The 25,000-nt window shown below is 38.4% G+C and overlaps 1 protein-coding gene across 1 annotated transcript in view; it reads left to right on the top strand.

The window, feature by feature from the left end:
- LOC121420643 overlaps positions 1–25,000 on the top strand; it is a 166,570-nt gene that overhangs the window by 129,291 nt on the left and 12,279 nt on the right. Inside the window, exons 119-140 of the mRNA XM_041615306.1 lie at positions 1,585–1,739; positions 2,938–3,078; positions 4,301–4,442; positions 7,154–7,287; positions 7,739–7,915; positions 8,833–9,042; positions 9,718–9,880; positions 10,428–10,606; positions 11,478–11,597; positions 12,210–12,316; positions 12,794–12,959; positions 13,509–13,619; positions 14,649–14,796; positions 15,665–15,777; positions 16,625–16,846; positions 18,215–18,310; positions 19,010–19,252; positions 19,721–19,900; positions 21,019–21,138; positions 21,857–22,051; positions 22,689–22,853; positions 23,285–23,448. Of these exons, the coding sequence (XP_041471240.1) occupies positions 1,585–1,739; positions 2,938–3,078; positions 4,301–4,442; positions 7,154–7,287; positions 7,739–7,915; positions 8,833–9,042; positions 9,718–9,880; positions 10,428–10,606; positions 11,478–11,597; positions 12,210–12,316; positions 12,794–12,959; positions 13,509–13,619; positions 14,649–14,796; positions 15,665–15,777; positions 16,625–16,846; positions 18,215–18,310; positions 19,010–19,252; positions 19,721–19,900; positions 21,019–21,138; positions 21,857–22,051; positions 22,689–22,853; positions 23,285–23,448 (3,451 nt within the window). The remainder of the gene's footprint in view (positions 1–1,584; positions 1,740–2,937; positions 3,079–4,300; positions 4,443–7,153; positions 7,288–7,738; positions 7,916–8,832; positions 9,043–9,717; positions 9,881–10,427; positions 10,607–11,477; positions 11,598–12,209; positions 12,317–12,793; positions 12,960–13,508; positions 13,620–14,648; positions 14,797–15,664; positions 15,778–16,624; positions 16,847–18,214; positions 18,311–19,009; positions 19,253–19,720; positions 19,901–21,018; positions 21,139–21,856; positions 22,052–22,688; positions 22,854–23,284; positions 23,449–25,000) is intronic.

Here is a 25,000-nt window from a genome sequence, read left to right as displayed (position 1 = left end):
CAAATGTGCACCTCTGTCTCACTCGTATTCTGTCGCGGACCCCAAGTAGTCACTGGTCTCTTTATTAGTTGCAAAGTTCAAATAAGTTCTTATTTTATTTTGGCCTATTGTGTATAAATGATTCAGTATTATTTTACTGTCTAACAATCACTTCTACCCCATCCCCTCCTAGTAACCATGAATTTTTTGCTCAGTCAGAAGTCTCCCTGTCCTACTTGCTTTTGTTCTGCATTTATTTGGATGTAAAATATAATTAATTCGCTGAAAAACTTATTACATGTACATAAGGGAAAAAATATCTGCTTTCGTCTTTGATTTAGCCAGAGGCATATGATTTAAAAATTGAATGTTTATGAACTATGCTTCTTTTTTTTCAGAAAAAATGCCTGTATGTGAATGCCTGTGTTTGTAATTTAAGCCTTTGCTTGTCTTGAAATATTGAGGACAGCTCAATTTTTTCTTGAAAATGGATGATAAACAGAACTACATGTATTCAATATTTTTTTGGAGGATTACAGGAAATATGTCATATCTCAATGGCATTTATTGCAACTTGAAACCGAGTTCTTCCCTATCAGCATTAAACTTGGCATATTCATGACATACAAATGAACTCTGTATGGCTCTGTGGATTTCATAGTTGTCAGTAAATTCTTTTTTGGATGCACAACACTTTGCAGCCTTATTTCTTAGTGCGTTTTTTCCAATTGTTATTGTTTGATCCTCTCCTTGCTCTCTTAATTTTCATGCCAGCAGTACATGTATTTTTTTTTTTCAATTTGCCTACTCTTCTCAAATTTCACTTAGTAAGTCTTTCAATGACCCCCATTCATCAATGAAAATAAGTCTGATCCATTCATTGACTTGGCCTGCTTTGTCATGCTCTTTACATGTTAATGATGACTCCTTATTTCAATTTAATTCCAATTCATTTCAACTTTATGTATGTATGAAATCATTCATATAAACACGATATCGTGGAAGGGTCTTGTACAGATATTTTGAATAACCCACAAGTCAATGTTGAATTGCATTTCTAAATTTAATGGCCCTATCAATAGGAGAGTTTAATTGAATGCTACACATTTGGTGCTTGTCTAAGTCTGGGTCATGTGACCCCCCCCCCTCCTTCCCGCGGATATGTAGTTCCCGTCTTAGTCTCTGATGAACAGGCAGTGACTCATTGATTTTAAATCGTTAAACATTTGGTGATTTGGGCGAGATATTTTCATGAAAAATATGTTTGGTGTAGGGTGACTGTGTTGGGAAATATATGTGATCAAAGTGAGTTTACGTATAGGATTGAGTTTAGATTGAAATCTTATTTCCTCACGTACCGGTACTAGGTTTAAAAAAAAAAAAAATCTTGTCAAGTGTGCGTCCGGATAATAGAGAGATCCGGATAAGAGGAGGCCGGATAAGAGAGGTCGGACTGTACATTATTTAGGATTTCTTGCATTTATTCTGTGCTTGCATAAATGTATTTCATCCCGAGAATACCACTTCTGTTCCTTGCCTCCTTTTGTGAATGTAGGTTGCATGATTGAATCACCATTAATACTTTTCTTCTTTTCTCTAATTCAGGGCTCGTACCTATCATGATCGGTCACAAGGCCATTGATACAGTGACTGGTGACCTTAGCCCAGTGACCGGTGTCCGAATCAACGCAGAGAACGGAACAGTGGTTCCCGTCACCCTCTCGGGTGGAGCCAAGAAAGCCAAGCCCCCACTTGGAGCCGTAAGTCCATTATTTTAGATTCAGTCGAATTCAGTTTGAAATTTTTTAAGAGGGTGGGTGACGGTTACTGTGGATGGCATTCATTAATTGGGCATGATTAATTTACATGTACTTCTTACTAAAGCCTAGCGCACACTAAACAATCCGACTTCTACACGATTTTTGAGCAAATCACACTTTTTATTAGATTTGAAGTTACAATCATTTTATTTGAAGTTTGGCATTATGCCAGGAATATTGAAATCACAATTCTGCTTTACTGCAGGCCTTTTGGTCAGAGTAAAGTCCAAATCGCCTTCAGTAGTCTGCCCTTCAAAACTAATAGCCCGAATTCACAATGAGTTCATGGTTTATGCTTAATTTACCGCGTATCGGGCCCATGTATATAAAATGTCCTATGGTGATGCGCGCTGTTACATGTACCATGGTTAGATACGCTATTTCATTCATGAATCCAATCTTTGAAGAGTGGACTCATGAATGAAAACAGTTGACATATGAATAAAATAGCATTGATAACCATGGTAACAGGTGTCAATTTGGCGCACTGTGACAAAAGCGCGCATTGGACATGTTTTATACATGCGCTCGATGCGCAGTAAAATAAGCATAATTTATTCAGGAAATCTGCATAAACCATGGACTCAACCGTGGGTTTTCAAAACCACCTTGTGAATTCGGGCCAATGTACCCAGGTTCATGTATAATGCCAAAACATTAACTTCATTCAATACATGTATTTGAAATACTTTGGAGGACATAAAAAGTGTTATAAGTGATAGTGGTATAAGTTTATTCAAACCAATCAAGTGATATAATAAAAATATTTAGTACAAAGGTTGGTGAAGAGAATATAACATGAACGGTTTGGGACCCCATAGAATCAGAGCTTGTGAAAGGGGCCCCTTGATGAAATTGATATAAGAACAAAAAAGCAAAAACAAAGGAAGATAAATAAAACATTATAGCAAAATCTTGATGATTAAACAAACATACAAACAAAACAAAAATAATGTAAAATAAGATGTAGAATGATAAAATATTGTGGCAAAAATATTTGATTAGAAAAGAGAAGAATTATGCAGAAGATAAGTAAATGCTGTTTTAAGCATCCATGGACAAATGCTTGTCCTTCATTCTGTGGAATAGTCATTGTTCTTATACATGGATGTAACAATGTTGACATCACCTCTCCCAGGTGTCCATGATTGAAGATGAGCTTGTTGCTAGGCGTGGCTTCTGGCGTCGTCAACGTCAGCGGGAGGAGGAGATGGTCTCTGTGGAATCTCACCTCACCCATCAACTTATCTTGGAGATCGAGAATCTTGCTCCAAACAAGGTACATGTACATGTATACCTCATCCCTCTAAAGAAAAAAAAAATCTTGTGCCAGTCTGTTCACAAGGCACATTCTTTATTATTAACCGTATCAGACATCTGAGCAGGGCAACTTTGTAGCATTGTTGCCTGCTTAAAACTGGGATCATATGGCCGGTCAATAAAATTCCAATTGTTTATCCACGGGCCCAATTTATTGCCCGCTCAGGAAAGTCAATGAGAAAATGCGTGAAAATGTAGCGGGCAACAAAAGGCAGCGCTAACATCCAGGTATTCTACACGTTTTTTACGCGTCCTTGAACCGTGCGCTGTTCTCGTAGTGCTATACGTCATAATGGTAATCAAGTTGAGACAACGCTGGATACTGCGTCCCTAGGCCACGGACGCGTCATTTCAATTACGTCACAATGGCAAAGTTCAGAGGCCCAGTCTGCTCAACATGAGAAACTAGATTCTCATTCTAAAAAATTAAATTATCTTAGTTTAATGATGTTTGCTCTAGATGTCTGATTTGGTTAATACATGTAATAGCAATATTGACTGTCCTGGGGGCGAAAGGACATATATCGCCCGCACAAAATCAATATTACCCTCGTCTACGACTCGGGCGATATAAATCTAGTTTGGGCGATATATGTTGTATCGCCCCGAGGCCAGTCAATATTGCTTTATTATTTTAGATAAAAAAGATGATACTAGTATACATACATGGCTATTAAGAAACAGAATGATAATTTTCCCTTGGAGTTCCTTGGAACCTTCGACGAATACGCCAAGACGATAGAGGACCACCAAACATGAACCTTGTAGAAATAATCCCCATACATGTGGCAGCTTGTCATAAAGCTTAATTTAAGTACTGTAGGGTTGCATTCTTCTGATGGGGCTGTAAGTCTCTGAGATTGAGGTCCGCTATTATCCAGCTGTATGTGTGCGGCGTGTTGGCAGAGTGACCAAAAAAGGGAATGTACTCATTTTGATCACTATTTGTCCTTCCTTTACATGTACTTTAGAGGGAAGCGGCTCTTAAAGTGCTCGATGAGAAGGCGACGATGAAAGAGGATTACCAAAGAAAAGAATACAATCATTTTAAGAATTTTTTAATCTGTTCCTTTAAGTTGAAGAAGACCTGTATATGCTTGCTGAGCAGGCCAGTGGTAGAGCACTTCAAATAAGGAGAAAAATACAGTGATATTAATAATTTCTGACTTCCTTTACTCTAGGTTGAAGAGGCCCTCGAAACCTTGGCCGAGCAGGCCAAGACGGTAGAGGACTACCAGCGGAGGGAGGTCGAGAGGAGATCGGAGGCTACTGAAGAACTTGGTAACATCCTACCATCATTCATCATGGCTATACTCTCACAGGGTAAGGTTACCATGGAAATAGGGCGTGGTCAGATAGTAGTTAACCCCCCCTCCCCATTAAAGGTAAATGCTAGTTTTGGTAACGATATCAAAATGAGTTCGTACAGAATCTGATGAAATGACCACCAAAGTGTCTGTTTGTATAAATAAAACGTATGTGTCAAATGATTCTGGATGAAATTGTGTAATTGCTGAGAAATCAGCAAATAAGCACAGGATTCGGGTAGAGCATCGGGTCCGACATTCAAAGCAATAATTATACACTGTCCCACGTGCGCTTATTTGTGTTGGGGATCTTTGGTGTGAACATTTTTCAGCGTAGATTTCAAGATTTCACAAAGTTCAGTTTATGTAACTGTACCAGATCTAGATCCTCGATGATATACTGACAATTAAAGGGGAAGTTCACCCTGACAAAAAGTTTATTGTAAAAATAGCAGAAAAAATAATAAAAAATATTGCCGAAGGTTTGAGAAAAATTCATCAAATAATTAAAAAGTTATTAGAATTTCAATTATTTGATTTGTGACGTCATATGCGAGCAGCGTTCCTACATAGCGAATGGTAAAAAATCAATGAAATGTCATTTTCTCAGAAAATTTAAAATGGTTTTCGCTGTACCTTTTGTATATCAATAGACCAATCATTTCACACCCGATCATGAAAAGAAAACAAAATTAAGTCATCAGGAACCATACAAAATTTGAAATTCATGCATTTTATATTACATAACACATGGGGCAGCTGCTCGTTTATGACGTCACAAATCCAAAACTTTGAACTCTAATAACTTTCTTACTCTTTAACGGATTTTCCTCAAACCTTCACCAATATTTTTTACTATTTTTTCTGCTATTTTTACAACAAAGTTTTCTTCAGGGTGAACTTCCCCTTTAACCCTAAATAGACTGGGCTATTTTGACGCCTAAGAAGACTGGGGGGTTATGATCTCGGCCGTCGATCGCGCGATCGCGACGAAAATTGGCACACGCGTTACCCATGGCATTATCTACAAAACTATAACATCAAATTCTGCAAAAAATCTCATGTCTCATTAATTATGCTAATTTATGCGTAAAATCATAAGTTTGCTCTAATTCATAAAATAATGCCCCTGAAATGCTAATTTTTGTTTCACATACTCTAGATAGGCATCTGATCAAATTGATTTTTAAAAAAATTCAAAATCACATTTATTTTCTTATGTATTCTATTGTTTTCTAAATTTCTTATGTATTTCTTTGTTTTTCGACTTTTTGTTTTTTATTGTTTTTTCAATGGAAATTGTTGGGGACTTTATTTTGACCATAAAAAAGATAAAATTAATTGATTTTAAGCAGTAAAAGGAAAAATAATGATGCATTTGTGAATATTGGCTAAGAACACTATTTGCATTGGATTTGTACACAAATTCACATTTTTGAGTAATTTTGGGTCTGCATGCACTTACAAAATGTTGCGTAATTTTGGAACCGCGTACCCGGGGGTCACAATTTTGGTCTCAAAAGTTGCGTGAGACTTGAAAGTAAAAAGTCAGTGAGCGACGCGGTCAAAAAATTTTGCGCGGCGGATTTATCGCGAAAAATGTCGAGGGGGGGGCTGAATCAGCCCCCCCAGTCTTTTTAGGGTTAAGCCTTGTTTTACAGACTTTCTCATGAAATCAGTGTTTACTGCACTACTGGAATTTCTCTTTAAATGAGGATGATATAAGTAATAACGAAATCTCAACTTTAATGTCTTGTTTTATCCTCAAAGTCACTGTTATGATTGTATCAAGATTTATCACAACCTTACACACAATCAGCAGATGATTCATCATGTATTATCACAAGAGAGTCGTCGTATCTCTTGGCCATTTTTTTTTGGGGGGGGGTGCTCAAAACCTTCCAAATCAGAGCCATTATTGACAAAATCATCACCTGAAGTAATTGACTCAGTGGCCCGTATTCTGAACTCAGGTGAAAATTAAACCCTGGTTTAAAGTTGTGATTTAACTATGGAGAGCCAATAAGCGCATAAATCCCGTAAAACAGTACACATTCAATTTATTAACACCAAAATTGTTTGTTGTGGTCTGGAAATGATAACTGAAGTATTTTTCTTAGTTATGAAAGCAAAATGAGACAGAATAGTAAACATAAGAAATATACAATAAAAACAGAATTTTTGAATTTTTGGCTCCCATAATTTAAGCACAGAGTTAGACCGTGGTCTAAGTTAAATTTGACTTCAGAATATGGGCCAATATGTCCCAGATGACATTATTTTTGAATGATCACCTGACATTCAGAGCCCATGTTTTTTTTTCAACTCACATGGCTTCAGACCATTTTTCCAAACATATAGGCCCATATTCTGAAGTCAGGTTTAATTTAGAGTGTGGTATAACTCTGGGCTAAAATTATGAGAAGCCAAACGTCGAAATTCGCTCACTTGGTATGTTTCTTATATTTTCTCTGCTCTTTCCTGCTTATTTAATGGTTAAGAAAATTATCTTTTTTATCCTTCCCAGACAGTTACACTGTAATAATGTTTGGAGAGTCAAAATGAGCTGATACTACAAGCCTCTCGTGTCAGATATTTATGTCACAATTGGCTATCCATAGTTCAACCACAACTTTGGACCAGTGTTTCAATTAAAGCCAACTTCAGAATATGGGCCTTTGCTTGGGGTTCAAGGGGTTAATATGACTATTCTGTCTGCCTATACAGGTGACGAACCTGAGAGATTAGCCGCAGAGAAGCACAACGTAGCACACACCAAGTACAATGACACAGTGCGCAAGTTCCACAATAGATTACAGGCTGAAGAGGCTAAATACAAAGAGAGAATGGATGAATTAAAGGTGAGATTTCACACAAGATTTGCTTCAGTCGAGGTCCCTTAGGGAAGGGCGCTTCTATCACCTTTGTCTTCTTTTGATTCATACCACAATGTGTGGTCAAAAGTGGCTAAAAATCTGTAAGGTTACAGACCAAATAATCAGTTATTAGAGAAAGTTGAATAAATCTTTGCTGTAGAAATCGTAATCAAAAATCAAATTAGTTTCTCTGTGATCTGAATCATACTGGCACCCCTGTTCAAGCTAGTTTCAGCTTTTTAGTTTTCTCTGTATTCATCTTGCTTACTTAATTTCACTTTCGTATAATCCTATTGACAATGTGCTGTTATTATTGCATTTGATTTTATCACTTGAATGCAGTGGTTGTGTGTTGTTTGTGTTTTAAAATGAGATGTAAAATTGATCAATCATTAATTTAAAAAAAACTCTATCATTATTATTCTATGACTTTTAGGATGCATTGAACCCTGACGCCGAGGCCGGTGCCCTCCATCGTTACCGCCAGGCCAAGGCTAGGCTCCTGTCGGATCTCAAGGACCAGCTGATGAGCAGGACTGAGAATATTGATGAGGACAGGGCGTCCATGGATTATAGGAGGGAGCGGAGTGAGCTGCTGACACTCGAGGCAAAGGTAGGCAGTGATGATGATGATTGGGATGATGATGGTGGTGATAATGGTGATGATGGAGGTGGTAGTACTGATGATGATAGTGGTGGTGATGATGATGATGGTTGGTCTTTGTAGTGTTGAAGGTGAATATTATTGTGTGATTGACAGTGATGATTATGGTAAAGATATTGTCAATGGTTTTATTATTGAGGCATGCACTAGCGACAGTGATATAAATAATGGTTATAGCACAAAGCACAACAGATAATAACCTCTGAAAAATAGAGAGAAGAATTCATATTTCAGGGATTAATATCACCTGACACTGTTGATAACAATAAATGTAATTTTAATGAGTAGACCTTTTTTGCAAGACAGTATACAAATAGCGAGTAGGCATGAGTGCGATGGTGCGAGATTTCGCATGAGGTGAAAGAAAGATGCTCTATTCAACGAGGCATTAGCCGAATTGAATAGAGTGTTTCTTTCTTTCACCAAATGCGAAATCTCACACCATTGCACGAATAAGAATATTCGCTATTTGTGTTGTACAACGCCTCGGAATCCAGTGAAAATATGAAAAAAACAAGAGTTTTTCCCTCCAATAATCTATTAAAAGGGAGTAAAAATATTGAAAGCGAAAAGCAAATCCCACAAGCCGGGCCCACAAGTGCACATGATCTTGGACAGCATTGCGCATTTAGCCAACGGGCTGTACGCGCGTTGTAGTATCTTTGCCTTATTCAATGAAATCGCAATGTGACGTCACCCCCTAAAGCCGTGCAAGGGTACATTTTGGATGGTACGTCTTATGTGCAACGGTACGAATGTGTGACATTCAGCCTCCCATTTGATCGCGTACAACAAGCTAAGTAGCGTTGTACAATTAATTATGACACATCCAAATATGAATTTACTTCTATCCCATCATGCACCAGGCTCTCCTGACGAATGCAATCTACATCGCTGGAACCTATGATGCTACCATCACCGGAGTCTACGGCGACACCACGGCAACGGAACAGTCTAGCCGAGAGGTCATCCCTCTTCTCAAGCAGCTGATTGCGATGTTGGAACGAGGATCGACCTTTACCCTCTCTGCTGAGCTCATCCAAGGCTTACAAGGGGGAGGATCAACTTCTGTCACTGTGAGAAACGATCCTGTTCTATTTAATTAATTGTTGGGGGGTGGAGGGATTTTGTCCATTACATGACCTGGGGCCCGTTGCAGAAAGAGTTGCGTTCAAACGCAAGTCAAAAATGCACACTGTTTATTGGTTGAAAATCAAGTTGCGCTCAATTTTAGAGTTGCGTTTGATTGCAACTCTTTCTGCATCGGGCCACAGGGAAGTGTTTCACATTTAAATTATTCTCAATTATTCCAAAACACTTACAGCACTTGATTGAGCATGTATAAAATAACGAGTGGGGAGAGAAAAGGCATGAATGCATGAGGTGAAATATCGTGTATATTATTGCATAACTTGCATGACTCGTTTCTTCAGACCTGGGCCCCATCTTACAAAGATTTCACATTGATCTGTTCAATCCCAACTTTTGAAATCCATCAATGTCAGAATTCTTCAGATAGGAAATGTACACAATCTCCATTTGAAACAATAACACATATTCAAGTATGTATTTAGAAAACACGTTTAACAAATTTGCACATTCTAGATGTTTGTGTTGCTAGCCTTCCATAGTTGTGATTCATTGGATCCATTGCAATTCTTTGTAAGACACGATCCAGATATGTAAGAAATTTTTTAAAGTTACTTATCAAGCAGATTTTCATTGATATCTTTATTGACTCTCTTCTTTAGGTTGGAGGTGCTAATAGCATCATCAACCGCAGTATCGCCCAGGGAGCTAACTACAGTGTCAACGTCAACCAACAACAAGGTTACATGCCACCAGGTCAGCCTGGTGGCAAGACTACCATCAATCTACTCCAAGCTGCGCCGGACTCCAGGCCACAGACGGCAGGTAATACTTATGAGGGTTTTGTTTGTTTTTTTTTTGTTTGATTTTTTGCTTTGTGTTTGTTATTGTTTGTAAATTGTTTAAGTTCCTTCACTGTGGTACGGTAATTGAGGGAATAGACCTTGATAGGCCAGTGGCTTTCTGTCTTTCCCTCATATCCGCCATACATCGGTGATCATTGGTCCTTCTTATTTGTTTGTGATTATAAATCTTATATTTTTGTCAATTCCTGTTGTAAGCAATGTCGTTTTTCATATTTTTGTGTATAGAGATGTGAAATAAATGAAGCTGATACTGTATCTGTATCATCTGTTACCTCCCAAACCAGATATTGCCTGTACAATACATATACTTATGGGAATTTACAGAACTTTGAGTCCATTTGTTGAACTAAAGGAGAGCTGTTTATCACTTTGTATCATCAGAGAAATTTCAAGATACGATTCTGTGTCAGACATTGGTTTAGGTATGTGTAGACATGCGTTTTAGAAAAAAAAATATTCTCTAAAATATTAGGATCTGCCATCACCATCACTTTTCTCTTTTTAAGCTGTAAGCTCTCATGATATCAGAAGTAAGCTAGTCGTTCAGGACACGTTGCAGTCACTGACAGAGGAAAGCAAGACGGAGATGGCCAAGACACTCGTCGAGAGACAGACGCTTGAATGTGTGAAACTAGAAGAAGAACTGAGAGGAGAGGAGATCAAGTCTATCAATGCTATTATTAAGGTAAGAGAGACAGAACGAGAGACTGAGGGGGGTGAAAGCTAACATTGGATGAGAGACAGATTCTTGAATGTGTGAAACTGGAAGAGGAACTGAGAGGAGAAGAGATCAAGTATATCAATGCCATGAGATAAGAGAGAGAGAGAACAAGAAAGAGAGGAACAAGAGATGAAGATGAGATAGACAGAACGAAAGACTGATGAGACAGTTGTACTTAGGCCACTAATTGAGAGACAGATGCTTAAATGTGTGAAACTGGAAGAAGAGCTGAGAGAAGAGATCAAGTCTATCAATGATATTAAGGTGAGAGTGTAAAGATGGTCTTGAAGGATTGAATAAAAGCAAAAGGAAGGAGAAGATGATGAAAGGAAGAGAAAGAATAAAAGCAAGAAGGAAGAGATAAATTAGGTAGAAGCATGAGGAGGAGAAGCGAAAGTAGAAGCATAAAAAAAGATGAGGGGGAGAAGAAGAAACACAAAGAAAGGAACACCAACTATGGATGTTGAGGAAGAGGACGGAGTAGTAGAAAGAATTAGAAATACAAAGATTAATAGATGAACGGAATGGACACAAATTTCAGACATAAGTGATGCAATTAAACAAGAAAAAAGATAAAGAAGTGAAAGAAAATAGACTATAATATTCGGTCATTTGAACATACCCAATTACTACCCAAATAAATTATGTATCTTACATGTACATATCATACACTTATCACCAAAGTCAAATTCAATTCAAGGTCAATAAAAACCACAAGTCGCAGCCAAATGACTGAATTGATCAAGCATACAAAGTACATACAAATGTATGCACATACACCAGCAATATCCTAATAGTAAGTTGTCCTCCAATCTTCATTTTCTTTTGTTTGTAGTCACATGAAGAGCAGAAGGAAGAGAAGACTAAGATAATGAAGGAAGAACTCAAGGCTAAACTTCAAGAAGCCAAGACTGAACACGAGAAAGAGAAACTCATCGAAGACTTCATTATACAGGTAAATCAATCTAGCTTTATGAGGGAAATATCTTGGTGGTATCAATTCAAGGACAAACATGTTAGATCTTTGGAATAACTTTTATTAGACCTCACTCAGCTGTGTTTTTGTTAGTGGAAATTTTTAAATTGCATGAATTAAAAAGTTGTCGTCGATTTGTATTGAAAATAATTACAGATGTTTAAAAAGGGCAAATGTTCAAGCTCAATTACTTTGATTCCTGCAATCTTTGTCAACTGATAGCAGCCAACAAGACTTGATAGATCCAATTAACAACTCCCCAAATGAACTTTATTTATATATATGAATATGGGTGTTAGAAAGGGTATATATTTCAGAGAAGTTGTAAATTTAAGAAGTTAGTACTGTAAATATATTTTTTTATTTTGCCATGGTAGAGACATATATATTTTGACACTGCATAGTCCAGGATCCTTTAGTTTATAGTTTATGATTTTTTTTCTGTTGATTGGAATGATGAACAGATTATTTTTCAATGTTTAAAGTTTGGTGTATTATTTATTTCAAATTTGTCTATGGCCTAGGTATCATGTACTTCAACATCCAAGCTCATATTCTTTAATATTTTATTGTTTTGTTGTTTCTTTGTAGTCCACCAAGGTTTCATCAAGTATCGAAGCTGAGAAGCAGAAGCAGTTGGAGAATCTTCGGAAGAAACTTGGCGAGAAGAGATCCCGCAAGAAGAAGGAGCTTCACAGGTAAATACTTGATCCTCTTTATTTCTGTCTTTTCATAAGCTTTTTCATCGTCAACCCCTCTCTGTTTCTTCTTTTATGCAGCAAACGGGGAGATCTCGGTGAAGAACTTGTTCGTGAGGTGACCTCTACAGAAAGATACCTGCTCTATTCTTGCTGAATTGTTCTTTCCTTTCCATCATTACCTTTGCCATTATAACTTACACCTCTCTGTTTCTCTTCTTTCACCCAACAAACATCTCTTGCAGGCCGCACATGAGAGACTTAGAGAGGCCATTATTCATGAAATGTAGCCTAATCTCCTCTCCTTTTTTAGCCATTATAACTCCTTTACTTTACCCGGTAAATATCTCTTAGAAATCAAAAAAGGAATCTCTGGACATTGTTGCCAAGATGTCCTCTCCAAAACAATGTCCTCCTTCCACTGTTACCTACATGTATGTCATTCTAACACCTCTTATGTTTTCTCCTTTCACCCAGCAAACATCTCCTGGAGGCCAAACAGGAGGGCCTCAGTGAGGACATTGTTCCCGAGATGACCGTTGAGGACGAAGATCACCAGGCCAAGCTCCAGAGGCTTCTCATGCTTCAGCAGAACAAACTCATCGCTCAGCTTCAACAGGCTTATCTGGAAGATGATTTAGAGGTAAGTTGAACATTTAAAAAGAATGATTTCTTGTAGAATGTTTTCCTCTTCACCACCGTCACCAGTACTGGCTTGATTCTGTCAACACTCCGCATGGAAAAAAGAATTTGAGTATCAACACAACCATATTCATGTCGCCTAGGTTGAATACATTGCAATTTTGGTAATTCCTTGGTGAAAAAAGACAACTCTTGGATAACTTGGAGTATCAAAACCCCCTTTATCAACCCCTTTTCTTGTCCCCCTTTGGCAGCCTGAGGTAAAAGTTTTACTGTACAATGAACTTTCCACTTTGACTGGTTTGCCTACATTTTAAAGCATTCTATATAAATACTCTTTTTTGTCTTGTTAATGAAGAAGACAAGTAATGGATTTGATGAGGAGCATGAGTTTGGTTTCTTTTGAAAAGTTCTCCTCATTGAAACGTCTATACCAAGAATCTGCTCATGAAGATTGCTTTTCTTGCCTCTGTTATGCAGTTTTATTGTCAGGTTTGACTACATATTGAAGCTTTCAATGAATGGTCCATGTTTTATTTCGTTTTTGTAGATGGAGGAGAAGAGGAATAATGGATTTGATGAGGACATGGAGGAGAGGATGAGAAAATTCAATCTTAGTAACAGACCCAAGATGGCTGCCGTTATTGATAATATGCAATCAGTAAGTTTACCCGGTTTTTGAATGTCCGGACAGGTTTTTAGTCCGGACAAAACTGCAATTTCAGGATCTTTGCAATCAATAATTTTATTAATCAATTGAGAATAATATCAGACTTATTACAAAGCACCATTATTCAAAACTAGTTTTTGCTATTTGATGCACTGAATTTGAGAAAATCCGGAGCACATAAGCAGATGATTTTATATGCTTATGTGTCAGTACACCCAAGTCCCAATTCCAACAACAAATACACAGTGATGCCAGTGTTCATGATTTTGCCTGATTTTAGGCCCCAACAACTCCTCATTTCATACCTTTTTAGGCTTTATATTGTCCAGCAAATGGGGTGCTTTAACATGTCCCGGGGCAAAGTGCTGACAGAGTTTCATTTCAACTCAACTTAGAAAAATGGGTTCATCTGATTGGAATTATTTGTTGTTAGCTTCTCAACCAAATTTGACTTTCATGTTATGTGTGTTTGTGTTGTAGCAATCATTTTTAATACCCCCATTACACCAACGCTACGTCCATGCAGTTCTCGCTACGTCAAAGAAAAATGGCCATGACGCAGTGGGAACTGCTGCAGCGTACCGAGAGCGTAGAACTGTTATTGACGTGGCATAGTCTGCATGATCTCCGGAGACAAATTTTCCGCTACGTGGACTTTGAACACGTCCAAAGTCCATATAGCGGGAGCGCCGTCTGAACAGTGCGTAGTACTGATGCACTAAGGACCTTCTTATCGCGTACTAAAAGCTCCATAGACGTAACATAGACGTAGCGGACACAGAAAGAACACCACTAACGCACCTTGAATGTACATGTATCAAGGACGTAGCGCAGATGTAGCATGCACAGGACGATTTCATATTTTTCGAAAACAAAGTTATCGCTACGTCCCTGCCATTTTTTTCGGAATTTCAAGGACGTAGCGGGAACTTCCTCCGGTGTAATGGGGGCATAAAGAGGAAGACAAACTCCAACAGGAATTAATTTTCATCTTTGACTTGTATTTTGTGTGTAATGCAGCAATCGTCGACAACAAGGAAGACGAACTCCAACATGAAAGACAAGATGAGAAACAGGATGAAAGGAAGGAGAGCGACCAAGTCGGCCAAAGACCTCTTGCCGTCGGGCTTGGATCCAGAGAGCACCATCGCTATGGAGTTCCTTGCTGGTGAGTAGAGGATGGCTTTCTTTGTGGAGGATAAAGAGCAGGAGGATAGAGGTGCCGTTTTTGATAACGATGATGATGGTAATATTGATAATAATCAAGGAGGTGCTGTGGCCGTGTGGTTGAAGGCGGCTGACTGTAAATGGAAAGTCCATGGTTCGATCCCTGCCAGCGGCACCTATGCCCGTGAGCAAGGCATTGAATCTACAATGCTCTTTTATCCTGTATTCAAATAAATGGAAATGCTATACGCATTCTTGGTTAACTAGGTCTGCACTTGTGTTAAAAAAATATATATATTGATAGTAATGATGAAGATGATAACGGTGATGATAATGATCAAAATTATGATGATAGTGGTGATAATGATACAGATGATGAGTAGGAGGATTTTGTTTTTGGTGGAGATGATGTTTGTGAAGGTTGTGTATTTTTATGATGATAATGATGATGATTATGTTGAATATGGTGATGATGGTGGTGATGATATTGTTGAAGCAAATGATGATGGTGATGATGAATGATGATGAGGAATGATGATGAGGAGGAGGAGGATGATGATGATGATGATGATGATAATGGGGATAATGATAACAAGTATAATAATGATTAGGGTTATGATGATGGTAATGATGAAGATGATATTGGTGATAATGATGATGATGTTGATTATAACGATGTACAAGAAGATGGTGATAATGTTGGTACTTATAATGAGGCTGCTGATGACGATGATGATGACATTGATGATGATAGTGGGGATAATGATAAGGATGATGATGAGGTCAGGGGGATATTGGTTGTGGTGGAGGTAGTGATTATGATGGTGAAGATGATCATGATGCCAATTTTTTCCTCTGGTCTATTCTAGCTGATGCAGCTCAAGAGGATACCGATGGTGCCCGTGGAATCAGTGCTGCCATGGAGGTCCTCTCAGATATTGCCAAGGAGAAACAACTCAAAGAGATGGACCAAGCAATCCAGGTCAGTTGCAAAATACTCTCTGCCAAATATAAACTAAACCAGTAGTAACGTTGAGAAGGTTTAGTACGGTTCGGCATGTGAAATATGAAGAAGGGAAGGAAATACAGGCAGAAAGATTGAAATGGAAAGACAAGAATGTATGCAAAGGAGGTATTCTTTTCTTGAAAGTGAGTGAAGTCCTGAAAAGGACTGTAAACCAGATGAGATGAGCTGAATATGGCTTGAGTAGCGATGGTTTACCGTCGTTTTCTGGACTTCCCTCACTTTCAAGCTTGTTATCATTCAAGTGGTTCTATATTACTAGACTACACTAGCATTATGGGTCAGGAAACTGGCCAGGTATGAGTAGTCCAGGAATCTAGATGGCGCTATTGGTTCGTATCTGCTTTAAAACTTTATACTATATATCGACAAAAATATTTTATTGAAAATGTTTTTAAAAATGTCCTAAAATTTACACATTTTATCAAAGAAATTAGCTCTTGGTGGCTTACACTGAATTAAGCTAAATTAGATTGAACCTTTAAAAGAAAGTTGTCTAAAGCTTGAGTGAAGACTAGAAAATCTGCAGGAAGGATGCTTTAGTTCCCTACCAGAATAATCTGATGTGATGTGATAAGCTATGCTATAAAATTGGAACAAGATTATAATACCTGTAGGTATATGTAGTAGGAATTGTAAACTGTCCTTAAATTTGCTTATTTTACCAAGAAATTTCCTTTTTTTTTAGAAGCTTACACACAAAATTGAAGCTTTACTACTATTTCTTACCAGATGTCATGTATTGTGATTTAATAAACCTAGTGCTAACTTGGAAATAACTTGAATACTGTTTTTAACCTTTCAGGAAATACTCGCTGAGGAAGCCGAAGAGCTGACCGCGGAGGAGGAGAAACTCCTGGAGGATTACAAGGCGATCGTCGCGAGCACCGAGGAGAAGCTGAGTGACTCCAAGCAGGAGCAACGAGATCATCTGATGGCTAAGCTCGCTGCGAGAAAGAGATTGAAGGAAGAGGTGCTGAAGGAGGAAGCGGTTGCTAAGGAACTGGAGCATCTCAGCAAACAACAGGTGGGTTGGTTGAGGGACTCATACAGAGCTGCCAAGGAGTACGTGTTTTCTGTATTTCCTACTGAAAAATGAGAAGGATGCTGATGGTTTCATGCAAAATACTGATTTTTTTTAAAGTTTTGGTTTTATGTGTTGTCCTGTGGTATTTCTTTGAAAATACTGATTTCCTCATCGAAATACTGATTTTCAGCTTTGAAAATACTGAAATGTTCTTGTTCAGGTTGGCAGCTCTGCTCATGGTCATGTAGAAGAGGAAGAAGATAGAACGAAATAGATACAGAGATACACTGTAGATAATACATGTATATGATGTACCACTGCTATTACACATACATCAAACAGTCCTTTGTTTCTCTGGGTGAAGAGGAATGAACACCAGAGAGTTTGAGAGAGAGAATAATAATAATAATAATACATATCTTATATAGCGCATAATAAACTGAAAGTTTCTCTACGTGCTTTACAATAAAGGTTACAAAGTCAACATGCGGAATTACTCAATATTTAAATTTACAATTATTATCTAATAAATAAATACCTACACTACACCGAGTTATGAGTTTCGGAAAAGATGGGTTTTGAGTAAGGTTGAATAAGTGGATGCCTGTCTGATATGTAGGGGTAATTTGTTCCAAAGGGTTGGTCCAGCTACAGCAAATGCTCTACTACCATAAAAGCTTGTGTGGGTTTTGGGAATTTGAAGAAGTACTTGTCTGCTTGATCGAAGGTAACAGGGTTGGTTGTAATCATTTAGTAAATTGGACAAGTATGATGTAGATAAGCCATGCTGAGCTTTAAAAACTATCAGTTCCTGATACATAAATTTGAGGAAGAGATCAACCTAGGATGAGGATGCAAATCGACGGTAGAGGGATGTAAGAAAGATGTAAAAGATGAATAGTTCATTGTTTTAGATGTAGTCACTCATTAATAACCCAAACCAAACGATGTACTCTCTAGAAAGTGAAGGTAAGAAACAGATAGAGAGATAGACGATATATGGTGCGTAGCTCACGTTTACCACTTCTATTACACATACTTCAAACAGTCCTTTGGTTCTATGGGTCAAGGGGCATGAACACCAGAGAGAGAGGAAAAGAGTTAGGGGTTGGGGCAGATCAATTGGTACATAAATTTGAGGAAGTTATCTACCTTGGGTGTTAGATGATGCACAGTGACAGTAGAGAGATGTAGCAAAATGCAAAAGATAAGTACTTGCAAGCATCCTTGCTTTTTTAAGTAGTCAGTCACTAATAAAGCAAACCAGTTTCCAGAGAACGGTGTACTCTAGAAAGTGTATAATATTGATAAAAAGACTCAAATTTGATATATCTTGCCATATACATGAATTATTTCCCTTCCCTGTAGGTACTGCGAGGCAATAACGAAGGCCAAGATGCGCTCAGTGATGTCCACGACAGGGCTAATGATGACGAGGCAGTGTTCAAGAAAGACAAACTCTTGGTAGGTTGTTCAGTTACATGTATGCTTTATCAATGTTAATCCAAATGTATGGCATACAGAATATATAGAAGATCAGTGGGAACATCATTCCCTTACAAAGCAGACTTGGTCCAAAGACCAAGCCTTGGGGAACCCCAAAAAGGCTATCGATAAAGTCATTGTACCTGTAATTGCTAAACATTAATGTCAGATGCAAAAAAAGTAGAAAAGTAGAATAATGGTGGAGGTGCCGTGGCCGAGTGGTCTAGGCGCTGGTCTGGAGATCCGAGGATCGGGGGTTCGATTAGCGGCTCGGCGCTTATGCCCTTGAACAACGCATTTTATCTACATTCCTGTTTTATCGTACATGTATATCAATTACATGAAAATGCTATATGCATTATGATCCAATGTATGGTCTTGTTTTAAAATAAAAAAAATAAAATAATGGTTTCTACAAACTTCCTGCAAAGGAAAAAAATAAACTTGGTCAGTTCAGCTTTTTATACTGTACTTTGTGAGCATAACAACAATTCGTGTGGACTTGAAGAAAACAGAGACAAATTATTTCAGGTAGGGCCCACAAATAAGGGGTCAGATTCGAATGTACTGATTTTATAGAATATGCCCTAAAGAGTTAGATTTATTTCTGGAAGTATTCTTTGGTTAAGTGAAACCTTGATTGATCAATGTCTCCACTCTCTTCCTGGATCCCTGCAGGAGAACCAGCAGCATCGCCAGGAGGCCCTGGAGATCAGCCAACAGACGGAGCTCAAGCGCTCCGCCAAGGAGCTGGAGGAGGAGCGGGCCCGTCTGGAGGGAGCCGTCGACAGTCAGCTGGAAGGCCAGAAGGAGGAGGTGTTGGCGAGGAAGCAGCAGGCGTTTGAGAAGGAGATGCTCCTGAAGGGGAAACAGCTTGATAAGGATCAGTCTAAGGAGATCATCGAAAAACATCAGAAAGAGGCAAGGACCGGGCTTAAATCGATCGACCCCAATAGTAGAACTTGTCAACTTTGAGATTAATTCAATTGTGAGCCCCCTCAAAAAAAAAAAAAGAAATGTGCCAACCAAACATAATTTTCATGCGTTTCATTTTTTGTTACAATTTAAGTTGATAAAAATTGGAATGACATGGTAGACATGGTTTATATTTTACGCTGGGGACACTTGTGCCTGAACAACTGTTATTCATCAAGTAACATAGCTCTCCGAGCTCTTTAATATCATAGCGAAATTAAAATCTTGCGGTACTGACCCTTAATTTTTTCCCCTCTACCACAAAAAAAAATTATTAAGCCTAATCAGAAATGATGAGGGCAATCTCAACTGCCTTGCTTTCTCCAGACCTTGTGTTTCAAAGTCTGGAATCTTGACCACTGACTCACAACATGATAGTCATAAAATTGATTTCCTTTTTATTTATTTATTCAGATGGAACTCCTGTCACAGAGCATGGATGACGAGAAGAACCGTCAGCGAGCTGCCATCGCTGAGCGGATCGCCAAGAGGAAGCAGCAGAAAGAAGAAAGTTTGAAACAGATGCACTCTGCTGAGATGAAACAAGAACTACTCAAACAGCGAGCTGAGAGAGATGAGCTTGCTGATAAACAGGTATATGCATCAATTCAAAGTTTCTCTAGAAACATTCACTTCAGAATACTACAATACATGTACCTGTTGTTTCCAGAAAGTTGCGTATTTGTACAGGTTTACTATCCATGAAGTTTACTCTGTCGATGAGGAGATTTTATTTTAGCTATGTGCTTTTCAACCCTGTAGCAAACCTAGAAAATTGAATAATATTTTTTTTTCAGATAGAATGGTAGATGATTAGATAAAATAGATGGATGGGTAGATAAAAAGGTAGGTAAGTTGATTAGTCAGTTGATTTATTGGCTGATTGGTTGGTTGGTTGGTATATAGTTTAACCCTATATAGACTGGGCTATTTCTACGCCTTAGAAGACTGGAGGGGGCTGATTCAGCCCCCCCCCCCTTATGATTTTGGCAGTCAATCGCTTGATTGCGACGAAAATTGGCACATGCATTACCCATCGCATTATCTACAAAACTATAACATCAAATTCTGCCAAAAATCTCATGTCTCATTGATTATGCAAATTTATGCGTAAAATCATAGTTTGCTCTAATCAATGAAATAATGCCCCTGAAATGCTAATTTGTGTTTCACATACTCTAGATAGGCATCTGATCAAATTTATTTTTTTTTATTTGAACATCACATTTATTTTCTTATGTATTCTATTGTTTTCTAAATTTCTTATGTATTTCCTTGTTTTTCGATTTTTGTTTTTTATTGTTTTTTCAATGGAAATTGTCAGGGACTTTATTTTGACCATAAAAAAAGATAAAATTAATTGATTTTAAGCAGTAAATGGAAAATTAACAATACATTTATGAATTTTGGCTAAAAACACTAATTGCATTGGATTTGTGCACAAATTCATGTTTTTGAGTAATTTTTGGTCTGCATGGACTTCGGAAATGTTGCGTTATTTCGGAACGGCGTAAAATGTTGGGGGCTGAATCTGCCCCCCCCCCCCCAGTCTTTTTAGGGTTAACTGGTAATATTTGAGATGGATCCTGTGGGGGATACAAAATAATTCAATTTACCAACGATCCTCTATGTGCATGTATATAAACACAAATGCTATCCAGCAATTATGAAGTACCTCTGCTAATAATTTTTCTGTGTCTTCCGATCTCCAGCACAAGGATGTCGAACGTGACGCCTTGGTGGATGCCCTCAACACGGACAAGACTTCAAAGGCTGAGAATGTCATCTACAGAGTGCTTAGGCAACGGCATATCAAGGAACAGGTCCACCAGGTCAGTGTCACATGATGTAATCACATGACAGACACATGATGCATTACGTCAAACCCCCATTTGGAGAAAGACCGCAGTTCAGATTGCAAACTGCGGTATTAGACCCCAAATTGTCTTTAAGATCATTTCCAAGCCCTGGGGGCCATTTCATAAAGCTGTTTGTAAGTTAAAAGCGAATTTAAAAACGAATGATGATCATCGCCAATGGTGTGTACCATTTACCGCAAGACAGGACCACCAGTCGCTCTTAACTTACGAACAGCTTTATGAAACACGCCTGATCGACCCCCCTTGGCCAGGTAATCCCCGCTGTCTCAATTTCACCTCCACAGGCCAGATTATGAGCGTTGGGCCAGGGAAGAAATGACAAACAACAGCTGTGCTATAACGTAAGACTTCTGTGCCTGTTTACAAAGGAAATTTTGCAAATTATTGATTTTAAGGTACATCGAACAGTTATGAATTTTGTTTTTACCATTATTTTGTACAATTAGGTTTTCAAGATACATGTAGTGCAGATTTTCTTGACATTGGTAGCATTACATGTACCTCACTTCATTGTATACATGTATCTATTATCAGAGAGATGGAAACATTTTTTCAACACAATTTTTCGTTGAAAGCCCTCAGAAAACATTACTGCTTGTTCTAGATGTGCCCATCTTTCATACAAATCTCAATCAAACTTTCATCATCCTTGCACTTTTCTTGGCTACAGGAGGAGCAGATGGAGCAGGAGAAGGAGGTGGAGATGGCCCGCATCAAGGCCAAGGCGACGGAGCAGCTCCAGAAGGACCGGGATGCCCTGGTGGAGGCCCAGCAGAAGGAGTTCCTGGAGCTGGTAGCCAACTCGGGCTCCATGTCTCCAGGGGAGCTGGAGGATAAGAAGGACGCCTTGCAGAGACAACATAAGGTAGGGACATGGATGGGAGAAGAGAGAGGGGTAATAGAATGGGGTAACAAAGTGGGATATGAGGGATAGTTTGGTAGAAAACTTCAGAGTCAATGAGGTAAGGTAAGGGTGTGGATCGGATAAGGAGGACGGGTAATAAAATGGGAGAACTGCATGTATGTGGGGTGTTAGTGTAGGAAGGTAATGCAAGTTAGGTGTTCAGTTAGAGCAAAGATGGTACAAGATTGAGGGGCAATAGAAATATGTAAGAGGATGTGGTGGTTAAGGTACATTTAAGTGAGACTGGTGGGTAGAAACTGTAGAGGTGACATAAGGTTACGTAATAACAAGGTTTGTAGGAGGAAGGGGAGAATAGAGAGGCATAGCAGAGTTGGATATGAGGGGAAAATTAGATTGGTACATGTAGATAGTGCAGAGATAACACAAGAATAGGGCATGCGTTGGAGTAGAATGAGTGGTTAATGAAATATGAGGGGTGGAGTGGTAATGAAAGTAAGACAATCAGTATTGGTTTTGATAATGCCTTTTCACTATCTGTACACTACTACCCTTTAAAAAAAAACGGCACATTTTACCACTAATTTTCTACTAGTTTCTGGTTTAGATAATAACATTGATAGTTTTTGTTCATCCACAGAAACAACTTGCTGAGTTTGATCGTGGCTCCGCCCAGAAGATAGAGCAGGCCATGAAGGATTGTCTGCCAGCCCTAGAGGTCAAGCAGGCTCAGTCCCGTCTCGCTCTCCGAGAGAAACAGCTTCAAGAACTTGCTGAAGCCATGAGAGATCTCTCTCCTGAAGAGGTAGGGATCAGAACCTCTTTATTTATTTGATTTCATTTCATATGATTCAATACAATTCAGTTTGATTTAATTTGATATAATATGTGATTTTATCTGAGTTTGATTTAATTTGATATGATTCCATTCAATTTTATTGGAACTGGTCCATTAATAAGTATTTGGTACCGCAAAATTGCAAATTAGCCTTGAAAAATTTTTGAAGGCTATTTTACAATTTTGATTTGGTTTGACACTTGTATGATATGAGAAATGACAGGCATTATTTTTTTATATTGTGATATCACAAAAGTTTATTTCTTGCAGTGCAATGGTAAAACAGCTCAAATCATTGTAATCATTATATTTATATTCATATACATGTAGTATTCAGTTTGGTTCAACTGCTCCCCAAATCAGGCCCACTTTATTCCAAATCCATTTTCTTTCATCAGGCGCTTGTCCAGCAATACACCGAGCTGGCCGAGAAGGCAGCAGCCGATGCGCAGAAGTTCCGACAGACCAAGGTTGCCGAGATGCAGGGAGAGCTGGACCGCATCAAGGCGGAGAAGAAGAGGAGAGATGATGCTAGAAAAGCCAAGATGGAGCAGGAAGTTGCGTAAGTTACTCAGACAAAATATGGTGTTTTATTGTCCTTTCAAATGATTGATTATTAAAGAGGGGTTTAGAAATCTTATATCATAAGGACTTACCAGTATAATGAGGGGTAATTCATAGTCTTTCCAGCTTGTTAAGATGTTTTAACTTCCGACCAACAATTGCCTCCAAAATATACATAGTGTACTGTGAAACCTGCCACACTATTATTAAAGGAGAATGAAACCTTTGGAATAAGATAGCTTGTGTGAAAACAGAAAAATCAAAGAAACAGATCAACGAAAGTTTGAAAAAAATCGGACAAATAATGAGAAAGTTATGAGCATTTGAATGCTGCGATCACTAATGCTATGGAGATCGTCAAATTGATTTGTGACAAAGATGTGTGATGTCACTTGTGAACAACTCTCCCCATTACTTTAGTATATATTTCACTAAAATTGCCTCTTTTATCACTTCCATCTGTAGATCATGTGTTCTTTCTACATGAGGGCATGTAATACAGATTTTTAAAGAATACATCATGGATAAAGAGGGTGTATCACCATAAAAAAAGCAAAAAGAGACATTTTGAGGATATTTTATCATCCACACAAGCCTACTTGTTCCAAAGGTTTCATTCCCCTTTAAGAAAGAGTGGTATGTTTAACTCTTCATGCGTTACGTTCGCATTATTGCACATCCGTAGGCGTGTTTCGTTCGCATTTTTGCACAACCACACATTTCCCATAGACGTCCCCTGTCCCATTGTTTTTCGAACAATTGCATGCCCTGGAGCGTGCCTAGCTACAATGTATAGCCTGGCGTTTTTGTATACCGTACATGTGTACCGATCGATCGCGCACGCGTACGACGTTAGTTTAGCATTCGATGGATTATCGCAGTTTACAAATTACAGAATCGTTGAGTTTTCCAAAAAAATCAATACATCCTGATCACAGCCAGGAAGTTCATTGAAAAAGGAGAGGAGAAAATCAATAAAACCCTCCTCACAAACAATACTATGGCCAGGTTTATTGTTAGGAGTCTGTGACTTATGGCACGAATGTGAATGAGAGGGGATCACTGCTAAAATAATGCAACACACAGGGGGTTTACAGGTGAACGCATGAAGAGTTAAGCCATTACTACTAGTGATGGTGAATTGATAGTTTCACTTTGTATTATTTGGGAAAAATTCTTTTTTTTTTAGATCCAACTATGATTAGTAGTAGTTGTAGTAATGGAAAGGATGCTTATGGGCGTTTGTGATAGTGATTACATGACAATCATCGTAATTAGTTGTTCATCAGTCTTCACGGATTATTATTTGCTGGCCCCGGACTTTGTGAAAAGCAAAGGAAATACCGTTAACAGACATATCTCTGCAGGAAGCAAAGTTGGTGGACCAGAGAAAAATTATTCTGCCAATCTCAATTAGCCTCTGGCAACTGGCTGGCCAAGGAAAGTGAGATAATGACTTCACCATAAGACTTTTCCCAGTGGCATTCCCATGTGGAGCGTTGTGGCCCAGTGGATTAGTCTCCGGACTTTGAAACAGAGGGTCGTGGGTT

This window comes from Lytechinus variegatus, chromosome 8 (assembly GCF_018143015.1).
Source record: "Lytechinus variegatus isolate NC3 chromosome 8, Lvar_3.0, whole genome shotgun sequence".
NCBI lineage: Eukaryota > Metazoa > Echinodermata > Echinoidea > Temnopleuroida > Toxopneustidae > Lytechinus > Lytechinus variegatus.
Note: the sequence above shows the minus strand (reverse complement) of the source record. Positions and strands in the feature narration are given on the sequence as shown.